General features: G+C 37.5%; 1 protein-coding gene across 2 annotated transcripts in view; it reads right to left on the reverse strand.

Moving 5' to 3' along the window:
* Positions 1-17,327, reverse strand: part of LOC148871557 (RINT-1 / TIP-1 family) — a 43,218-nt gene extending 25,891 nt beyond the window's left edge. The window contains exons 1-2 of one of the 2 annotated variants that reach the window (XM_088967164.1): positions 16,909-17,327; positions 16,555-16,662 (exon numbers count right to left, since the gene is read on the reverse strand). In XM_088967164.1, the coding sequence (XP_088823290.1) occupies positions 16,555-16,662; positions 16,909-17,188 (388 nt within the window). In that variant the 5' untranslated portion in view covers positions 17,189-17,327. The remainder of the gene's footprint in view (positions 1-16,554; positions 16,663-16,908) is intronic. The other variant, XM_088967165.1, reaches the window with a different exon arrangement.
* Positions 17,328-18,333: the final 1,006 nt, after the last annotated feature.

Raw genomic sequence — 18,333 nt, forward strand, 5'->3', positions numbered from 1 at the left:
TTCAGCCAACCATTCACTGCTGAAGTTGTTTTCTTAGGAAAGAAAGTTTTGTGCACCAGAAAAAAAAAAAAAAGAGCTGTGATGTTTCAGGCCTGGGACAAACCACTTTTCTCCATTGACAGCCTAGAAAAGAAAAGGAGAGAACTGAAGCACGAACTGAAGTTGTCACGAACTGAAACAGGTCACGAACTGAAGTTGTCACGCTCTGATACCATGTTTTTACTGTAGCTACAGTAGTCCGAACCAATAAGGAGAAGAAGAAAGAGAAGAGAAGAAGAAGAAGATGAAAGAACTGTCGAACTTAATAGCTAAACCCTATCAGTCGACCTCTTAATAGTGATTAGGCTTCTAATTAAATGTACAAGGACTAAACTACCCCTAGTTAAGTATGGGACAAAGAACCTCTAATAAGACTGCCACAAAAGTTCATAACTTAACCAAGGTGAGATAACTAATCTACCCTTATTCGGCTAACTCTAACAAAGTGCTTATCCAAAGATGAAGCTCTTCATGCCCAGCAAGAGGTGAATGCAAGAGAATGTTATGTGCACAAGGATGTCATAGAATTGGTAGGACATTAAGAAGAATTGGGTTATTTTTGGCCCACTATTATATTGGATGCAATGCAAATCCTAAAAAATTGCATCACCTGTCAAAGGCAGGAAGTAACAACTATGAACATGGTCACAGTTTATGAAGTTGAGGAAGATGCAGATTGGAGACAACCCATCATTGAATATTTACAACATGGGAGGTTACCTATCGATCCAAAGAAAAGGGTTGATATCCGACACCAAACCCCTCGCTTTACATATTTCGGTGATACTTTGTATAGGAGATCTTTTGAAGGAGTCTTACAAAGACGCTTATCGGATGCAGAAGTAAAGGATGCCTTATATGAAGTCCACTCTAGTACATGTGGAGCCCATCAAGCTGGACCAAAGCTTGCCGGTCAATTAAAAAGGCTAGGTTATTACTGGCCTACCATGGTCCAAGATGCAATAAAATTTTCAGCATCTTGTAAGTTATGCCAAATACATAGTGACTTTATTTACCAACCACCATTGCCCTTGCATCCTACCACATCTTCTTGGCCATTTGAAACATGGGGGATTGGATGTAATTGGTCCTATTAAACCACCATCCTCAAAATCCCACTCATACATTTTAGCAACTACAGACTATTTCTCCAAGTAGGCAGAGGCAATAGCATTAAAGGAGGTTAACGCAATTGATGTTGCTAATTAAATCCGAAATCACATCATATATAGATATGGTATCCCATCAAAAATCATATCTGACAATGCCACAAACTTCAAGTGTAAGGCATTGGTGAAATTATGCGAGAAATATAAAATCCATCATGCAAAGACCTCAGCTTATAACCCGTAATCAAACGGACAAGCCGAAGCCTTCAACAAAGTCCTATGCAAAATTCTTAAGAAAATGGTGTCAAGTAACAAAAGGGATTGGCATGAACACCTCCCAGAAGCCCTTTGGGCTTATCATACTATAGTTCGGACAGCTATAAGATGCACACCATATAACTTGGTATTTGGGGCAGAAGTTGTTCTTCCCCTAGAAGTTCAACTCCCTTCTTTAAGGATTGTTGTACAACTTACGCATCTTGAAGAAAATGCAAGAATAAGGCTCGCTGAATTAGAGGACCTCGATGAAACAAGGCTTGTAGCTCAACAAAGGCTAGAAGTTTACCAAGCCCAAGTTGCAGGTGCCTCATTTGCGATAGGAGATTTAGTTCCAACTATCCAAAGGCCTATCATAGTTACAAGGAAAACCTCAAGGAAGTTTGAGCCCAAATGGGAAGGTCCATATGTTATCACAAAAGTCTTCCCAAGAGGTGCATATGAGCTATCGGATCCCAAGGTCCAAGTGAAATATCGTTGTGTAAATGGAAAATTAAGCGTTTATATGCTTAAACCAAAAAAAAAAAAAAAAAGAAGCAAGCAAAACCACTGATGCCTCTTATGTGATTAAACTGATGAGACAAACCACCGATGCCTCTTATGTGGTTAAACTGATGAGACAAACCACCAATGCCTCTTACATGGTTAAACTAATGAGATGAGCAAAAAAAAAAAAAGTCCCACCATTTGTTCTCATGTGATTAAACTGTAGAATATGAACTATGTTGGCTTGATCCCTAAACGGGTACGTAGGCAGCTTAACACATATAGGTGCAGCCACAACATTGTTAAACATATATTGATGTTATACTCCTAGCCCGCATGAGTTTAAACTGTGAACAGAAAAATAAAATAAAAAATGAGTATTCATTCTTGAAACAAAAAAAAAAATGTAAATAAGTACTTCATTAAACATGATAAACATTCCCTAAAAAAATCTCTCTTCATTATTTATAAAAATATATATATATAAAAAAATGCATCAAGCACCATCAAAAAGAGTACCCCGAGAGGAGTACTTCTCTAGTAAGGAAGCTTTGGCTTTCTTCTTTTCTTCAAATTCCACAAGAATGTTTCCACCAGCCTCAAGCTTTGCTATCTTGAGCTCTGCATCAGCTTTTTCATGCCCTTCCAATTCTTGCTTCAAGGCCTCAATGTCACCTTGAAGTTTTAACTTGGATATCTTATCAGCTTCAAATTTCTCTCTTAAGGATTTGGCCTTATCTTCAATCTCTTGGAGCTCCTTCTCTAACATAATCAAATCAAAATTCTTGATATCCAAACTTCTCTCCCAAAGTCCCAACAGTCTCATTAACCTATTTAATTTGCTTCAAGCAGTCATGATGTTGAGAAGATACTTTCTCAAAATGAAGCATGTCTATATTTGGACCTTCTCAAATAATATCATCTAACTCCTCAATTTCAACAGCTTGTTGAATGATGATTTCGGTGTTCTTGATAATAGATTCAACCTTAAATTGCCACAAAGGAGACTAAAGGGCCATACCCTTTAACAAACTGATTATATCCTCAATCTTTGTCTACCCAAAATCAATGCCTTAGGAGATGCCTTCTCAACCTCCCTCCTTATCGTATTGATGGTAGTCTCAATCAAATTTGAAATAAGTGAATTTATGCTGCCATGAATATTAGATATTGCAGTAACAAAAGGATTTTCTTCTTTTGCATCACTTGGTTGTTCCAAATCCTCTGCTACAATCCCACCTATCATCTCCACTTGAGAAGAAGAATCAGTATGACGAACTATACGAAAGTCGTTTGAAAGATCATGTCCACCTACATTGCTACTTGGCATGATAATGGGATCAAGGTCATCAAATGGATGAGTGATATCCTCATATGCTCCATATCTAATGGTTCTTCATCAGAAATTATTATGGGAGAGTTAACAACCCTTGCCACATCACTTGTCTCTTGAAATTCATTGGGTCTTGGATATCTTGCCCTCTTGAAATTTATGTCACAAACTTCTTCATCTGAGAAACACAAAAGATGACGAATACCACATCCCTTTGAATTTGAGGAATCAACAATAGGTAAAGACTTCTTGCAGATCACTACTTGGGATTCTCGGTTTGTCCTCGGGACCAACTACAATAGAAATCACATCTCGTAGTGGTCTCATTAAAAAGGGACTAAGGTCAAGCCTTATCTCCTTTAACCTTATTTCCTAGATAAGAAGATAAGGCTTGAGGGGGCAGTCTGTTTAGGACTAAAAATATATGATGTAAAAAAATAATAAAATAATATAAATTAATAAAGCTTGAGGGGGGTGGCATATTTGACAGCTGGCCCACTCCACATAAGTTCAAATTTTAAGTTCTAGTTATGGGGGGGAGTTAAGCAACCACCCCATGTATGAAGAGTGGGGAGGTTGCTCTAACCTCCCTACCCCATAACTGTTTCCCTCTATATAAGGGGGAGAGGAGAAGAAAATTGGGTCGGCAGATAGAAGGGAGGAGAGAAAGAGATAAGAAAGAAAGAAAAAAAAGAGAGAAGAGAGAGGAAGAGGAGAAATAGAGGGAAGTTGAAGTTCGGCTGATTAAGGTGTAAGGATAGGCGTATACATGTATAAATCTTATTCTTTCCTTCTTTCTCTGTAAAATTTTATCTCTCTCTCTCTCTCTCTCTCTCTCTCTCTCTCTCTCTCTTCTTAGAGTTCTGTTAGAACTCAAAAGCCTATTTCAAATTAAATGTATATGTATATCTGAGGAGCCTCTGATATCTCGATGGATCCTATCCACCCTAAAGTATTTCAGTAGGTTGTTAGTGGATCTTGTGTGATGTAAATACATATAAAATGGGACAGGTGTGCTGATCTGTAATAGCACTTTGCCACCTGTTGTACTTTGTTAGTGGATCTCATCCACTTAAAAAGGGGACACCACATGTGTTGCAGACATGAGAAGGAGGACAGATGTACTGGTTTGCTGCAGCCAATATTGCCATTTGAAAATGACATACCCCTAGGACCCACTGTTTTAGTTTGCTGCCAATTGTTACAAAGGGACCCACTGTTATATAAAGTGGATCTTATCCACTTTAAGAAGATGAATTACATTACCCCTGAATTAGTTAAAATTCAATCGGTGAGATCCTATCCACCTCAATAATAAAAAATATATATCTAAATAGATAACTAAAATATAATCTAAATGCCCACTACCAAATTAACAGTGGGTCCCACCTATAAATGGGCCGACAATGGAACTTTTTTTACTTTAAAATATTCAAGTGGGTTATGCCCACTATCAAACCAACCTAGCGGGTTCCACCTGTCAGTGGGGCCCACTATTAAAATATTCAATATAAAAACATTAAAGTGGGCCACACCCACTATCAAACTAATCTAGTGGGTCCCACCTGTTAGTGGGGCCCACTATTAAAATATTCAATATAAAAACATTAAAGTGGGCCACATCTACTATCAAACTAATCTAGTGGGTCCCACCTACCAGGGCCCATTGTCAAAATATTTAAGTTTTAAATCTTAAAGTGGGCTATGCCAACTAATAAATCAACCTAGTAGATCCCACCTATCAATGAGGCCCGCTACCAAAGTATTTAAGTTTAAAACCTTAAAGTGGGCCATGCCCACTATCAAACCAAACTAGTGGGTCCCACCTGTCAACGAGGCCCACTGTCAATATTTAAGTTTAAAATCTTAAAGTGGGCCATGCCCACTAACAAATCAACCTAGTGGGCCCATTGTCAAATATTTAAGTTTAAAATATTAAAGTGGGCCATGCCCACTATCAAATCAAACTAGTGGGTCCCACCTATCAGTAGGGCCCACTATCAAAATACTTAAATTCAAAACAATAAAGTGGGTCATGCCCACCATTAAATCAAACTAGTGAGTCTCACCTATCAGCAAAGCCCGGTGTCAAAATATTTAAGTTTAAAATATTAAGGTGGGTCATGCCCACCACCAAATCAGTATAGTGGGTCCCACTTTTTACCGGTCAACAGGACTCACTATTAAGATGTATAAGTTTAAATACATAAGTACCCAATGGCATATGGGTCTCATGACCTATTTACCAAATTGTGGGGCCCACTCGGGTATAACCTGCTAAGAGTCCAAGCTGATGGGGCTGCTTATACCTATTATTGGGTTTAACCCTTACAAAGTAGCTCTTTCACATAAAATCAAAATCAAAGGGTATTTCCTTCAAGGAATATAATTAAGGGGTTTTAGCAAACAGTGCATACTTATACACCCTGAATAGGGAAACCCTAATTCTACTCAAGTTCTTTTTTTATGAATTATGATCAAAACAACTTGGCTCTACTCAAGCATGTCTAATAGATAGATCCCATTTGCTTCATGGCCACTCCCAGTCACCTTCTAAGATTTCATGTTCTTAAGAACACAATATGAAGGGAAACAAGTCACACAGCAATTCAAGGATTTAGTTAAATTACTGAAAGAAGATTGGTATTAAATTTAGGTACATGAAGAACAGATAAAAAGGTCAGGGATATCTTGTTTCGACCAGAAATGAGTTGATAAGAGGTGAATAAATGTGAAACACTAGTCATATGGCCAGAGGCACCAAAATCAATTATCCAAGAGATTTTATGAGTACCTGAAATAGTAGCATGATTTGTAGTGGCACAAAACAGATAATAAGGTTAGGGATATCTTATCTCGACCAGAAATGAGTTGATAAGAGGTGAATAAATGTGAAACACTGGCCATATGGCCAAAGGCACCAAAATCAATTATTCAAGGGATTCTATGAGAACTTAAAATAGTAGACTGATTTATAGTGGCACGAATACCTGAATGTGCATACATAGAGGAAGGAACTATCTGTGATGAAGTAGATGTTGTAGCAATAGACTCCAAATGACTAATTATTCAGCCATACTTCTCATACTCAGCCCTAGTGGCTGCAATTTGCTCTTCCACTGATTTGTCACCACTATGCCCTTATTCATGTTATGAAGAGGTGGTTACATTTGCATTTCCACCTTCATTCTTAATCCTCTTTCCATTGTTTCCATTATTGAGTCTACTAGGAATGAGTTCTGGATGCAACTTCCAACAATTGTCTTTAGTAAGGCTTCTTGCAATACTCATAGATAACATCTTCGTTAACCTTCGACTTCATTCCAACATTAGCATAGTGAACAACCTGCGACTCTACAAACTAAACCTATCTTCTGCTCTCCTCACTACTAACCGTAGCATAAGCCTGATAAAAAGTCACCTCATCCTTTTCCAGAACATTCTGCCTCACAATATCATCCTCTGGGTTGAGTTCAGTGAGGAACTCAAAGACTCAATTTATTTCCACCAACTTCCTATGTGTTTTTGAATCCTTTGTACAACACCAAACAATAGTTTCCATCAAATCAATCTCTTGCCAAAGAATTTTCAGCATGGAGAAGTAGACAACTAAGGGTTTCTCCCCCTGTCTTAGATTATTCACATCATTCTTCAATTCGTAGGCCCGAGCAACATTCAACTTTTGGGAATAGGTCTCTGTGACATTACCCCACACTTCCTTTGCAGATTCCACCCACAAGTAGTGCTGACTAATATGTAGCTACATAGAGCTCACTAACCAGCCCACTACTGTGTAGTTTTCCTGCATCCACCTTTCATAGGTAGGATCGTCCTCCATCGGTTTCTTCTTGCTCCCGGTGATGTAACCCCATTTTCCTCTACTACACATATTTTATTGATTAAGACTAAGCTAACTAAGTGGTTCCATCCAACTTCACAATGGTCACTACCTCTAACAAAGTCTCCACTAGCCCCCCATGTCCGAACCCGAAATATGTGGGATATTTGATTCTCCTCCAGTTTGCTCCACTGAGTGAATAGATGCAAACGAAAATCAAATTAGAGTTTTACTAAGCTTGATTTGTTGTTCCAAGCAAAGAACTACTCTTCAACCATCCAAAACTAGGGTTTCATAGGACTTGATAGGACGAAAGAAGGAGAGAAACTTCAACTGCTCTTACCAAAGGTTCCAGAATTCTGTCCAACCCAAACTGCCCTTAATAGAAATCAAAGAGCTCCCCTTTGATCCCCAAGCACCAGCTTCAAAGTGTCTCTAGGAACTATAACAGGATTTCTCCAACTATCTAGGGTTTTCGGAAAAAATCTCCAAGAACCTTCCTTAGACTTCAACTAAGGATGAAAATCTCCACAAAACTTTCCAAAAATCCTCCTAACTGGGCTACATAAGTTTCTGATTGATTAGCCAATCAGTTCTCCATACACACTGTATGGGCTAAGAAAGGAGAAAGATGTTGAAGGTAAGAACTTGCTCCGTATCAAGTTGTGAAACACACCTGCAATAATTTAGAAAATATAGAAAAAGATAAGAAAAGAAAGAAGAAAGAAAGGTTTCAACAGAGGTTTGTAGAAGAAGAAAAAGGAAGAAGAAAAGAAGGGAAAGGAGAGAAGAGAAAAGCTTGATCCTTTCTAGCCCCCCTAAGATATCTTTTATTCTCTTAATTCTAAACTGAGTACAATTCCCTAGATGCCCTTAATGGGGCGGATAGCACTAAAGAAATAATAAAACAAAACAAAAGAAGCCCATAATTGAAAGAACATAAACTTAAAACATAACTTAAAAGAAATAAAGACACTAAGGCCCATTTGGTCCATTCTCACTACAAGATCCAAGGAGCATTACCCCTAGTGCTAGACTAAGAGATTACCAGTTTTGAGTCCCCTTCAACCTTCGAGTTTTTTAAATCTTCTTGTTTGGAAAGTTTTAACCCCTAAAAAGAGGCTAGTAACTCAGCCTTGATTGAGCCGCCTACCCCTATAGGCCTTGAATACATTGCCAACATTTTGTCTGTTGAGTCTCTAAATACACCACGAATGCCTGCCAGCCCCAAGTTTCCTATGGAACTCTCATCAAAACTCAGCTTTAATTTATTAGAAGTCGAGTGTTTTCCATTCCATCCCTATCTTTTCTTTCTTCTTAAAGGAATAAGCCACTTCCTTCCATGCCTGCATTATATTAGCTATGGATAAGCGTTGGAAAAGCATACCCAATTAGCAAGTTTTATCTTTATGGTTTCCACCAATTCTTTTGGTCTGTACTTCTCATTGAATATTTTTGCATTCCTTTCCTTCCGTATAGTCCACAACATAGCCACCCTAACTGATTTCCGCATTGTCCTTCACCTTCTTGTTAATTGCCTTAAAAAGCTTGGGTTGAAAAGGCTCACCACATCCTAAGGAGTGCTCCACTTGCAAACAAAGAGAGAGAAAAAAGTCTCCCAAACAAAGAGCCCAAAAGGACAATAGATCAATAAGTGATGTAGGGATTCACCATTTGCATAACAAAGATAGTACATGTGAGGGGAGAGGCACTTGTGTGGTCTCCTCTTTTGCAGCATGTCACAGGTATTCACCTTTCCAAGAAAAACCTCCAAGCAAAGAGCTTGAATTTTGGGTTGAATGGGCTTGCTCCAAATCTCTTTCACTAGGAAATCCTCTCCCCCTACAGTTATTTGCACAAGGCAGTTGAAGAAAAAAGCACAGGAAAAAATACCATTAGATGTGTTGAAATTGTTAATATTTTATATAGTATGTGCCACAAGAACACTGTTGTCATTTTTAGATTTTTTAATATGTCGTCCCATATATATTGATTAGAACTGGCACCACCAGCACCGTTTTAGATCCCCAATCTCTCTCTTCTCTCCCTTCTCTCTTCTTCCTCCACTTTTTCTGCCTTTTTTACTGATAATATGGTATCAGAGCGCAAATACTAGGCCTAAGAGCAGATCGATCATCTTTTCTCTTCCTCTTCTTGCTGTCTTCTCCAGATTGGGCTCAAGAAACACACCAATGACTGATATAAAAGAAGTTTTTCTTCCTTTCTCTCTTCTTCTTGGGCATGTACCAAGAAAACCTATAAATCTAAGGTGGCTGAATGCTGTGAGAAGGTTCTGTGATTTTTTAACCACTTTGTGGATCATGTGATCCTTGTAACTGAATAAGAAGTTCCTGTAGGTCACATATGACCTGGTTTTTTTATGTGACAACACTAGTTGTGTTCTCTCCTGGTGGTTGTGGTGATTAAGTGGCCTGGAAGTGTGATGCACTGTGGCTGTTGAATCTGTTTAGACCTGAAAACAACCTAGAAACCTGTGTTAGAAGTGATCCTATTCTGCATCTTCCAGTGTTTCTGCAAGTCAAAATGGACTGATTGGGGAGGCTGCATATGAATTTCCCTATGGCTGTAATCGCCTTTGATGGACTTAACTACCTTGAGGGGTCTAGGGGAATTAAGCTCTACATTACTACTAGAGGGAAAATAGGCTATATCAATGGTAAAGTAAAGGATCCAAAGATTGGAAATGCTGAACATGACAAATGGGATCAAGAGAATAGTATGGTTATGTTGTGGCTCTTAGTTTCTATGCTGCCACAAGTGAGAAAGACCTTTATGTGGGATGAAACAACTTATGAAACATGGGAACAAACAAAATTCTAACTATTCAGAGCAAAGGCACTATGCAAAGATATACCAATTGCAAGCTGAATCATTCAGTTGTAAGCAAAGGGGAGAGAAGTCTGTCAATATCTTACTCAGATTTGACATTGATTTGGAAGGAGTTGGATCATTATCAAATTGTGGATTGGAAATGCGATAAAGATGCAAAAGCCTACAAGTGCCTTGTCTCCCAACATCGAGTATTTGCTTTCCTCTTGGAACTGAATCCTATGTATGAGTCTATCAGGGTGCAAATCTTGGGAAGTAAGGACCTCCCTTTAGTCCAGGAGGTCTATGCCTTAGTCCAGTTTGAAGAGAGTTAAAGAAATGTAATGAATTGTTCAAAGGTAGGGGTGAGCATTGTTCAGTTAAAACCGAAATTTGCAGTTTCAGTTTTCTTTGGTTTTTGGTTATTTCGGTTTCAGTTTCAGTTTTCAAGTCTGGAAATTCAGTTAGCCGAAAAAAAATAGTTAGCCTAAGTTCATTATCTATATAATATATATTAACATATAATACATATATAGCATGTATAATATATTATATTGTATTATATTATATATTAAAATACATAATTTATACCAACTTTATAATGAGTATGTGGCTGCTTATAATGCTTCTAGTAGTGAGCAATCCTCTACTAAAGGGAATGATAGTCACAAATCTTCTGTAAGTTCTAGTTCCAAATCTCAATCATCAAGTTCTGGATGGTCAAAATTGATGAATTATGTGAAGAGTTCAGACCATTCCCTCACCAAAATCAGAGTTAGAAATGTATCTTGAGGAGGGTGTATATATTTGTAAGGAAGAAAGTTCACATTATGACTTCAATAGTTTGGAATGGTGGAAGGCTAATAATTTGAAATATCAAGTGTTGACAAAGATGGCATCTGAGATTCTTGCCATTCCAATATCCACAGTAGCTTTAGAAGCTACTTTTAGTGTTGGTGGTAGGGTAATTGATCCTTACCGTGCATCTTTGGCTCCAGAAACTGTTCAAGCTTTGATTTGTGGAGGAGATTCCTTCATGGGGTGAAGAAGAAACAAAAGGTATACTACATTTAATTTCAGTTTATTGCTGCTTAGTGGTACCTCATTTATACTTTCATTTATTTATCACTAATTTAAACTATCCTTTTGTAGGTGAACAAAAAACAAACTGAGATAATTCTACCCATTTCTGGATAGTGGCTTGCAAGTTTCAAAGCTGAAAGTGTGCATACAGGTAATCATTTTTTCAACAGAAATATTGCATTGTTTCTTGGTTAATGGTTACTCATCATCTCAATGAGATAGTTTGGATTTATTGTAGCTTAATGAATTCCTTTTACCAAAAGGACAACATGTATTAATCAGATATCCTCTTTATTCCCTTATTCCTTAAACCTGAAATGCAAACTTCCCCAAATTTATAATAAATTTGACAAGGTTTCAGCTGTAGACAAGGAGTTTATTAGTGTATTTGAATCCTAATTAAATTACTTCTGATGCTAAATTTCTTAGCAAACAATATCCTAATTAAATCCTAATCCTAATTGCCTATTTTCTTTACCAACAGTTCCACCTATATTGGACTCTTATAACCATATGCAAAACCTCTTAACAGAGAAAATGGGGCAGATTGCATAACCCACACCAAGGATGAAGGAAATAAAATCTAACACGAACTAAATCAAGGCAAGCAACAACAAGATGCCAATAATCTAGTGTAATAATTACAGTTGAACTCTATAGGGAGTTGTTTACTGAAATGATCATAAAAACACTATACTGAACAAGGTAATTGAACTTTACATCCACAGGTGTTCAGTCTATCAATTTACCAAAGAAGTCATGTCTTCATAACTTAACAAATGCATCCTTGTCACATGAAAAGCATGCTAATAGCACATCCATGTGAAGAGAGGCTGACAGAAATATGAGCTATGTTATTTCATTCCAACGAAGTCTTTACTGACCTCAAAATTTTATCAAATATTAATTAAGAATCAAATGTTTCACTAAAAATATTATGATCGAATAACTAAAATAAATTCTAAGGAAAACCAAAGTTCTCACCACTTTCTGTACATATCCAATAAACTATCTTTATAAATAGTTTCTGAAGATAAAGAGAGAGAGAGAGAGAGAGAGAGAGAGAGAGAAAGAAATGAGGTTGAAGTCAACTTGGAGCTTTCAATCTTAAATAGGAGAAAGTAAGATAATATTTTCTTTTAAACACATGCTTGTTTCATTTTGTTGTCATTTGTCCAGATGGTAGGCTGTCATGATCTTGTCAAATAGTGCTGAAACTTGTAGGCCATTGACTTTGCATTCTCTTTTAAATAGGAAAGATTATCCTAATCCTGTTTTTATTTCTCTTTGATTGACATGCAGAAGGGAAGACAAAGTTGTGAGCTAGAGGATGTTTTTGTTTCTCCGGATGCAAACAATGTTTTGGAAGCTGCCAAGGGAAAGAGGATTTGTGCATTAGTTTTTTTTTATTAATGTGGATAAAATTTGACAGCTATATAATTTTTTTTGTCTCTTTATAAACAAGAACTTTTATTACAATGCTTCAGCCATCATTTAAGTTTAATCTAAAAAACTTTGCAGGATTTATCTTTGTATATGCATGCTTGCTTGTAGGAGGCCCATAATGTGTTGGATCTAAACTTAAGAGACTTAGAATAGCTATCTATGATAGTAGTGGGTCTGGATTTGTAAGGATTTGTAAATGCTTTTGATAGTCCCAAGTCAATGATTAAGAAACAAGTCCATGTTTTTTGAATTATATTGTTTTAATGGGTATTTTTTACAATATTGTATCTTGAGCATTTACTCTCCACTCAAGAAAGTTAACTTTCCCAAGTCAGAGAAGGGTAACAATTCCTCGGGTAAGTGATACCCAGGGAAAACATATTTATTGTGGGTCCCACCTAAATCTTCAAAAAGAACATGGGAGAGTCAATCAATGGGAATCACAATCACATTGACCAACTTTACCCCTAATAGAATCTGTTAAAGGAACGAAGCCTAAGAAATAAAAGATCTGAGTTTCCCTTTCACATTATTTATCCCAATGTTTGGGGCCCTATTACTCTACCTTTTTGAAACTAGCTATAAGTATTTCATTACATTGATTAATGACTGCTCTAGATATACTTGGGTTTATCCCATGATATCTAGAGATGAAGTGTCGAAGCTTGTAAAAGATTTTCAATGCTTTACTCAATTCTAGGCTAAGATTCACATTTTCCAGTCAAACAATGCAAAGGAGTATTTTCATAGTGATCTCATGAAGTTCTTTGCTACAAGTGGGTCTCTTCACCGAAGTTCTTGTGCTAAAACACCTCAACAAAATGGTGTTGCTAAAAGAAAAAACCGTCACCTTCTTGAGGTTGCTCATGGATTATTATTACATATGCATGTTCTAAAACGTTTTTGGATGGACATTGTTATGTGTGTTACATATACTATCAACAGTATACCATCTCAGTTGTTAGAATATAAGGTGCACATAAGCTTTTGCTTCCCAACACCCCTTTGTTCTCTATTCCAATGCGTGTCTTTGGGTGTCATTGCTTCATTCATGACTTGGTGCTTTAACCGTGCTTCTTATAAGTATTATCTCCATGGATGTGTCCTTTGAGAGTGAACCCTTCTTCCCTGTTTCTCTTCAGAGGGAGAGTAGGGTTGAGGAGAAACATGTTCAAGTTTAGCTTCCTCCTCAATTCCGTGTTTTACTTCGCCACTGCAAGGGCCAATAAAGTTCAAGAGTTGTGCAACCTAAAGCTATCTACCAACATCATCAGACTCTCCAGAGGTAGATCCTTTTAAGCTAGGTACTCTTATTCCTATTGATATGTTTGATCCTCTTGATATAGATTCTTCTACTATTAATGATGTAGATGTTCCAATTGCTAAGAGAAAGAGTGTTAGATCTTATACTACTAATCATCCTATCTCTCATGTTGTTTCCTATGATCATGTTTCACCTTTATTTTGTGTTTTTCTTACCTTCAGTGACAGTGTTCATATTCCTAAAAATGTGGCAAAAGCTTTATCTATACCCGAATGGATAAATGTAATGAAGGAAAAAATTAATGCCTTGCACAAGAATGGCACTTGGGAGTTTGCAGATCTTCCTAAAGGAAAATAACCAATGGAATGTAAGTGGGTGTTCACATTGAAGCATAAGGTTGATAGTACAGTGGAAAGATACAAAGCTAGATTGATGGCGAAAGGGTTCACAACTTCACATAGGTGTATGGAGTGGACTATGCGGAGACTTTCACCCCAGTAGCCACAATGATCGCTATTAGAGTCCTTTCATTATCATCTAATTTCAACTGGGATCTTCACCAATTAGACATCAGAAATGCATTCTTGAATGATGATTTAGAGGAGGAGGTGTACATGACTCAGCCTCTTGGTTTGTGTGCCAAAGGTAGTGAGCAAAAGGTGTGCAAGTTAAAAAAAAAAATCTTATATGGGTTAAAGTTAGTGTTTTAAAAGTGCAAAGCGCAAAAAAGGTGTAGGGATCAATTTGCGCCCAAGGCGCAAGGCAAGGCACGCATCTTTTGAAGCAAGGTGCAAAAATTTTAAAAAAAAAATCAAAAAAATCAAAAAAAAATGTTAAAAAATCATAAAAAATATTAAACATAATATTAATAAAAATATAAATTTTAAATTTTAAAATAAATATTTTAAAAAACCTATTATCTAAAATTAAAACACATAAACATAACATGTAAAGCATATTCAATAAAAATAAAATCAAACATATAAAACATTTTCAAGCATGTAAAACCCACAATCTTTTTTTCCTCAATTGCATTACTTAAAGTAGCTAATGTGATGTAAAACATATTACATTCCTGATTCTACAAACCACCTTTGTGCCACGCCCCTCGAGGCAAGCCCAAATAAGTCCATGTTAGGGTCCTATATTCTTAGTTCCCACACAAAAAATAATGATTTTAGAATTTTAATTGCTTTTTAAGAAGATATTTTAGTAGGATGAATGAATGACCAATATTACCAAATAGGGGGTTCTCGGAGCCCCAACCTCCAAAGCCATTTTCCTAACAACAAAGTGTTTCTTTGAACTATGTTCCCCAGCCCCAAACCTCCCTTTTCTTCTGACTTGCAAACTTGACCCCACTTTACTAAATGTTCTGTTTTTTCATCCCAAGCTCCCAAAGAAAGTCCCTCATAAATTTCTCTAACCCCTCTACTACCCTCACTGGAATTCTAAAGGAGGACAAAAAGTAAATTAGCAAGTTAGCTAAGGTTGGTCTTATCAAGGTTATTCTTCCACCAATGGATAAGTATTTCCTCTTTTACATAGCCAATTTCTTTGTCCCACCACTAGTTTCCGAAAGGCCTCTAATCTTGGGTTCCCTCCTAAAGGTAGTCCTAAGTATTCCGAAAGGCCTCAGCTATCACTCTCATGTTTTCATATTCCAAACTTATTCCTACTATACAACTCTTTCCCCAATTTATCTTCAGTTCAGAAAGTGATTCAAAGAATTGATGATTTCTCGTAGATTTATTATATACTCTTGATTGCCTCCCTCACAGAATAAAATGGTGTCATCTGCAAACTGCAAATGTGTGACTGCCGCTACAAGTCTTCTTACCCTCCATCCTCTAAACAAATTATTCTGATCAGCCTCCAAAATCATCCTACTTAGGACATCCACAATTAAAGTGAATAGGAAGGGAGATAGGGGATCCCCTTGTCTTAACCCCCTTTTTGCTGGAAAGTAATCTCTAGCCACACCATTATTTAGTATTGAATATTGTACTGAACTTAGACATCCTTTCATCCACTGATAGGACCTCAAATGCAAGCCCACAAACCCAAGCCCAGGCCCATCAAGAGGGGGTCCTGATACCCTGTGGACAAGAAGCCATCATCGTGGAATCACAAGGCCAAGCCCTCGCCAAAAGAAAGCCACCAGAAGCACTCGAGTCTACACTCGAAGGAAGCCTCGCCATGTCAACTGAATCCATTATCAGACACGATGGAGAATCAGAATTAGTTACGATTGTAATAAGAAGCATATGAATAGCCATAGCCCGAGAGTAGGGCATAATAAAGAGATATTTTTCCTTTCCTTATTCTGTATCTTCTTTTGAGGCAATGTTCCCTCGAAGAACACCTGATTTGGGCAGAAACCCAACAACTGGTATCAGAGCCTTGTCTCAATGCCGACCACTCTACTAAACAATTATACTTTGCAATTTGACCAGATCTGTTGTGACTATCCAATCAAAAAGTAAAACAGAAAATGAGGTCAGTAGATTTTGTTCTTTTCCTTTCTTTGTCTTTTTTTTCGGTGTGTGTGTTGTGGTCGGGGGGATCCGTAATCAACATATTCTGATATATTTGATCTGGTCAAATCAGAAAAGTAGAAAAAAAGCATTTAGTCTGTATTCTAAATTTTGGAAATTAATTCCAGAGCTGGTAGCAGTTGGAAAATATCACAGTTCATTAAAAATTCCAAGTTCACAAATCAAATAGTATGCCAAATTTCAGCAATTTCTATTAGCCTCACTAAATATGCCGCAGGCGATGGAACACATGGAAGGAATAAACCGTGATACTATAGAGTACAGATATTGACAGATAAAATGTAAGTTAGTACCAGCATAAATGCGAACCATCTCAATTCGGCGCACTTCCTTTGCAAGCAACGGCAGCTCCTCACCTAAAATCTTTCGAATGTTCTTCAGATCTACCCTCCCCGTCTCATCTAGCTCCATGCAAGTATAAACAATAAACGAAAACACAAAACACAGGTTCCTTTTAAAGGGAGAACAATCAAAACAAAATCCGTATCTTCATCATTTCCTCTAGAACCAATAATCCCATCAAAATCCATGAAATTAAAACCGAAGAAAATGTTTTTTTATTAAATGAAAACTAAATTCAGTAACAAACAAAACAATATGAAAAAAGAAAAAAAAAAGTGAAGAAAATTTAGGAGAAAGCTGCGAACCTTGAGATGGATAGAGGAAAAGATTACGAAGTTTGTGATTCAGTTGATGAAAGACGATCTTTGCGCCATCTGAACGAGCAGTCCATGAGGTAATAAGCGAAGAAATATTAGTCTGAAGTTTTATGAGATTTCTGTCCAAGTCAATGCAATTTTTCTTCAATTCTTTCGCCAGAGCAGGAGCCCTGAAAAGATCTTCGCGAGTCTTAAGATTCTCATCCAAAAACCGCGACAGATATGGCGGGAGTTCAGCGGGATTCGGCAAAGCTAACAGAGACTCCATCAGCGAAATTCGAAATTTTGAACTTCAGAACCTTAAAAACCCTCGCAAGCCGAGGCCCAGAGGTCCTCCACGCTGCTGTGAGCCTGTGAAGTGTGAACGTTTAAACGAGTGCTAAATTTCGCCAAAAAAAAAAAAAAAACAAATAAGACAGAGTTGGAACTGGGCTTGGATAAATATTGGGCTTGCTCATGGGTCCAAATACTGTTAAGGCTGCGTTTTGTTGAACCTGTAAGTGCATGGGAGTGCAAATGGGCTGTTGTAAATTCAAATTTGGTTTTGTTTCAAACTTGACCTTGTTTACCTGTGAAAAGTAAAATTGCACGATATTACCTTATGAGTATTCCTATGAGCAAAGCATTAGGTTGTGAAGAGAGTTCTCGACTCAAAAGTATCAAAAGGTTGTCAACCTTCAAACCTCCAACAATGGACAAATAGGTTTCTTTAGTTGGTGGCTGATTGAAGGGTTTTGGCGGACGATCAAAAATCAGTGGCACTCACCTATTATTCTTCTTCTTGTTAGCGTATTCTATCAAAATTAGTTTCATTATCTCCTTCCTTCTAGGAGATACCTATACATATCTTATCTTCTCCTTTTTCTTTATTGTATCATCTTTAGGTCACCGATCTTGTCTCCCTGTTGTATCCCTATTATAATTAGCTCTATTATAAATAGAGTTGTAGCCTATTGAATAGATAGATCAAGAGAAACTATCATCTCCACCCATCCTTCTTGGTTCGTATCATCCTTCTTGGTCCATATCATGGTATCAGAGCCAAACTGATACTTTATCGGATCCGTCCCTCCACTTGAGCTTCATTGGCGCCCTCTCATGAGTGCACACTGTCGTTGCATTGGTTATCGTAGCTCCCTTGCATAACTGCCCGTCGTGATCGTCGTCTTGTACACGACTTCTGGTGCACGCAGAAAACTTAGTACAATTCTTATTTGCTTCTTCTTCTTCAAGCCGGAAAGCAAAAGCAGGGTAATCTGGAGTTTGCCATATGGAGCACGGAAGATTGTCGATCTAGCTTCGAGGATAATCACGAAAAGCGCCCAGTTGTTATTCTCGTATGTGTTTCGCAAGGGTCTTCCTACTCCGTCACCCGGTACAAAGGTAAACAGAGAACTGAAGCTTGGATCCTCT

This window comes from Nelumbo lutea, chromosome 2 (assembly GCF_056320005.1).
Source record: "Nelumbo lutea isolate HS-2025 chromosome 2, American lotus-T2T, whole genome shotgun sequence".
Taxonomy (NCBI): domain Eukaryota; kingdom Viridiplantae; phylum Streptophyta; class Magnoliopsida; order Proteales; family Nelumbonaceae; genus Nelumbo; species Nelumbo lutea.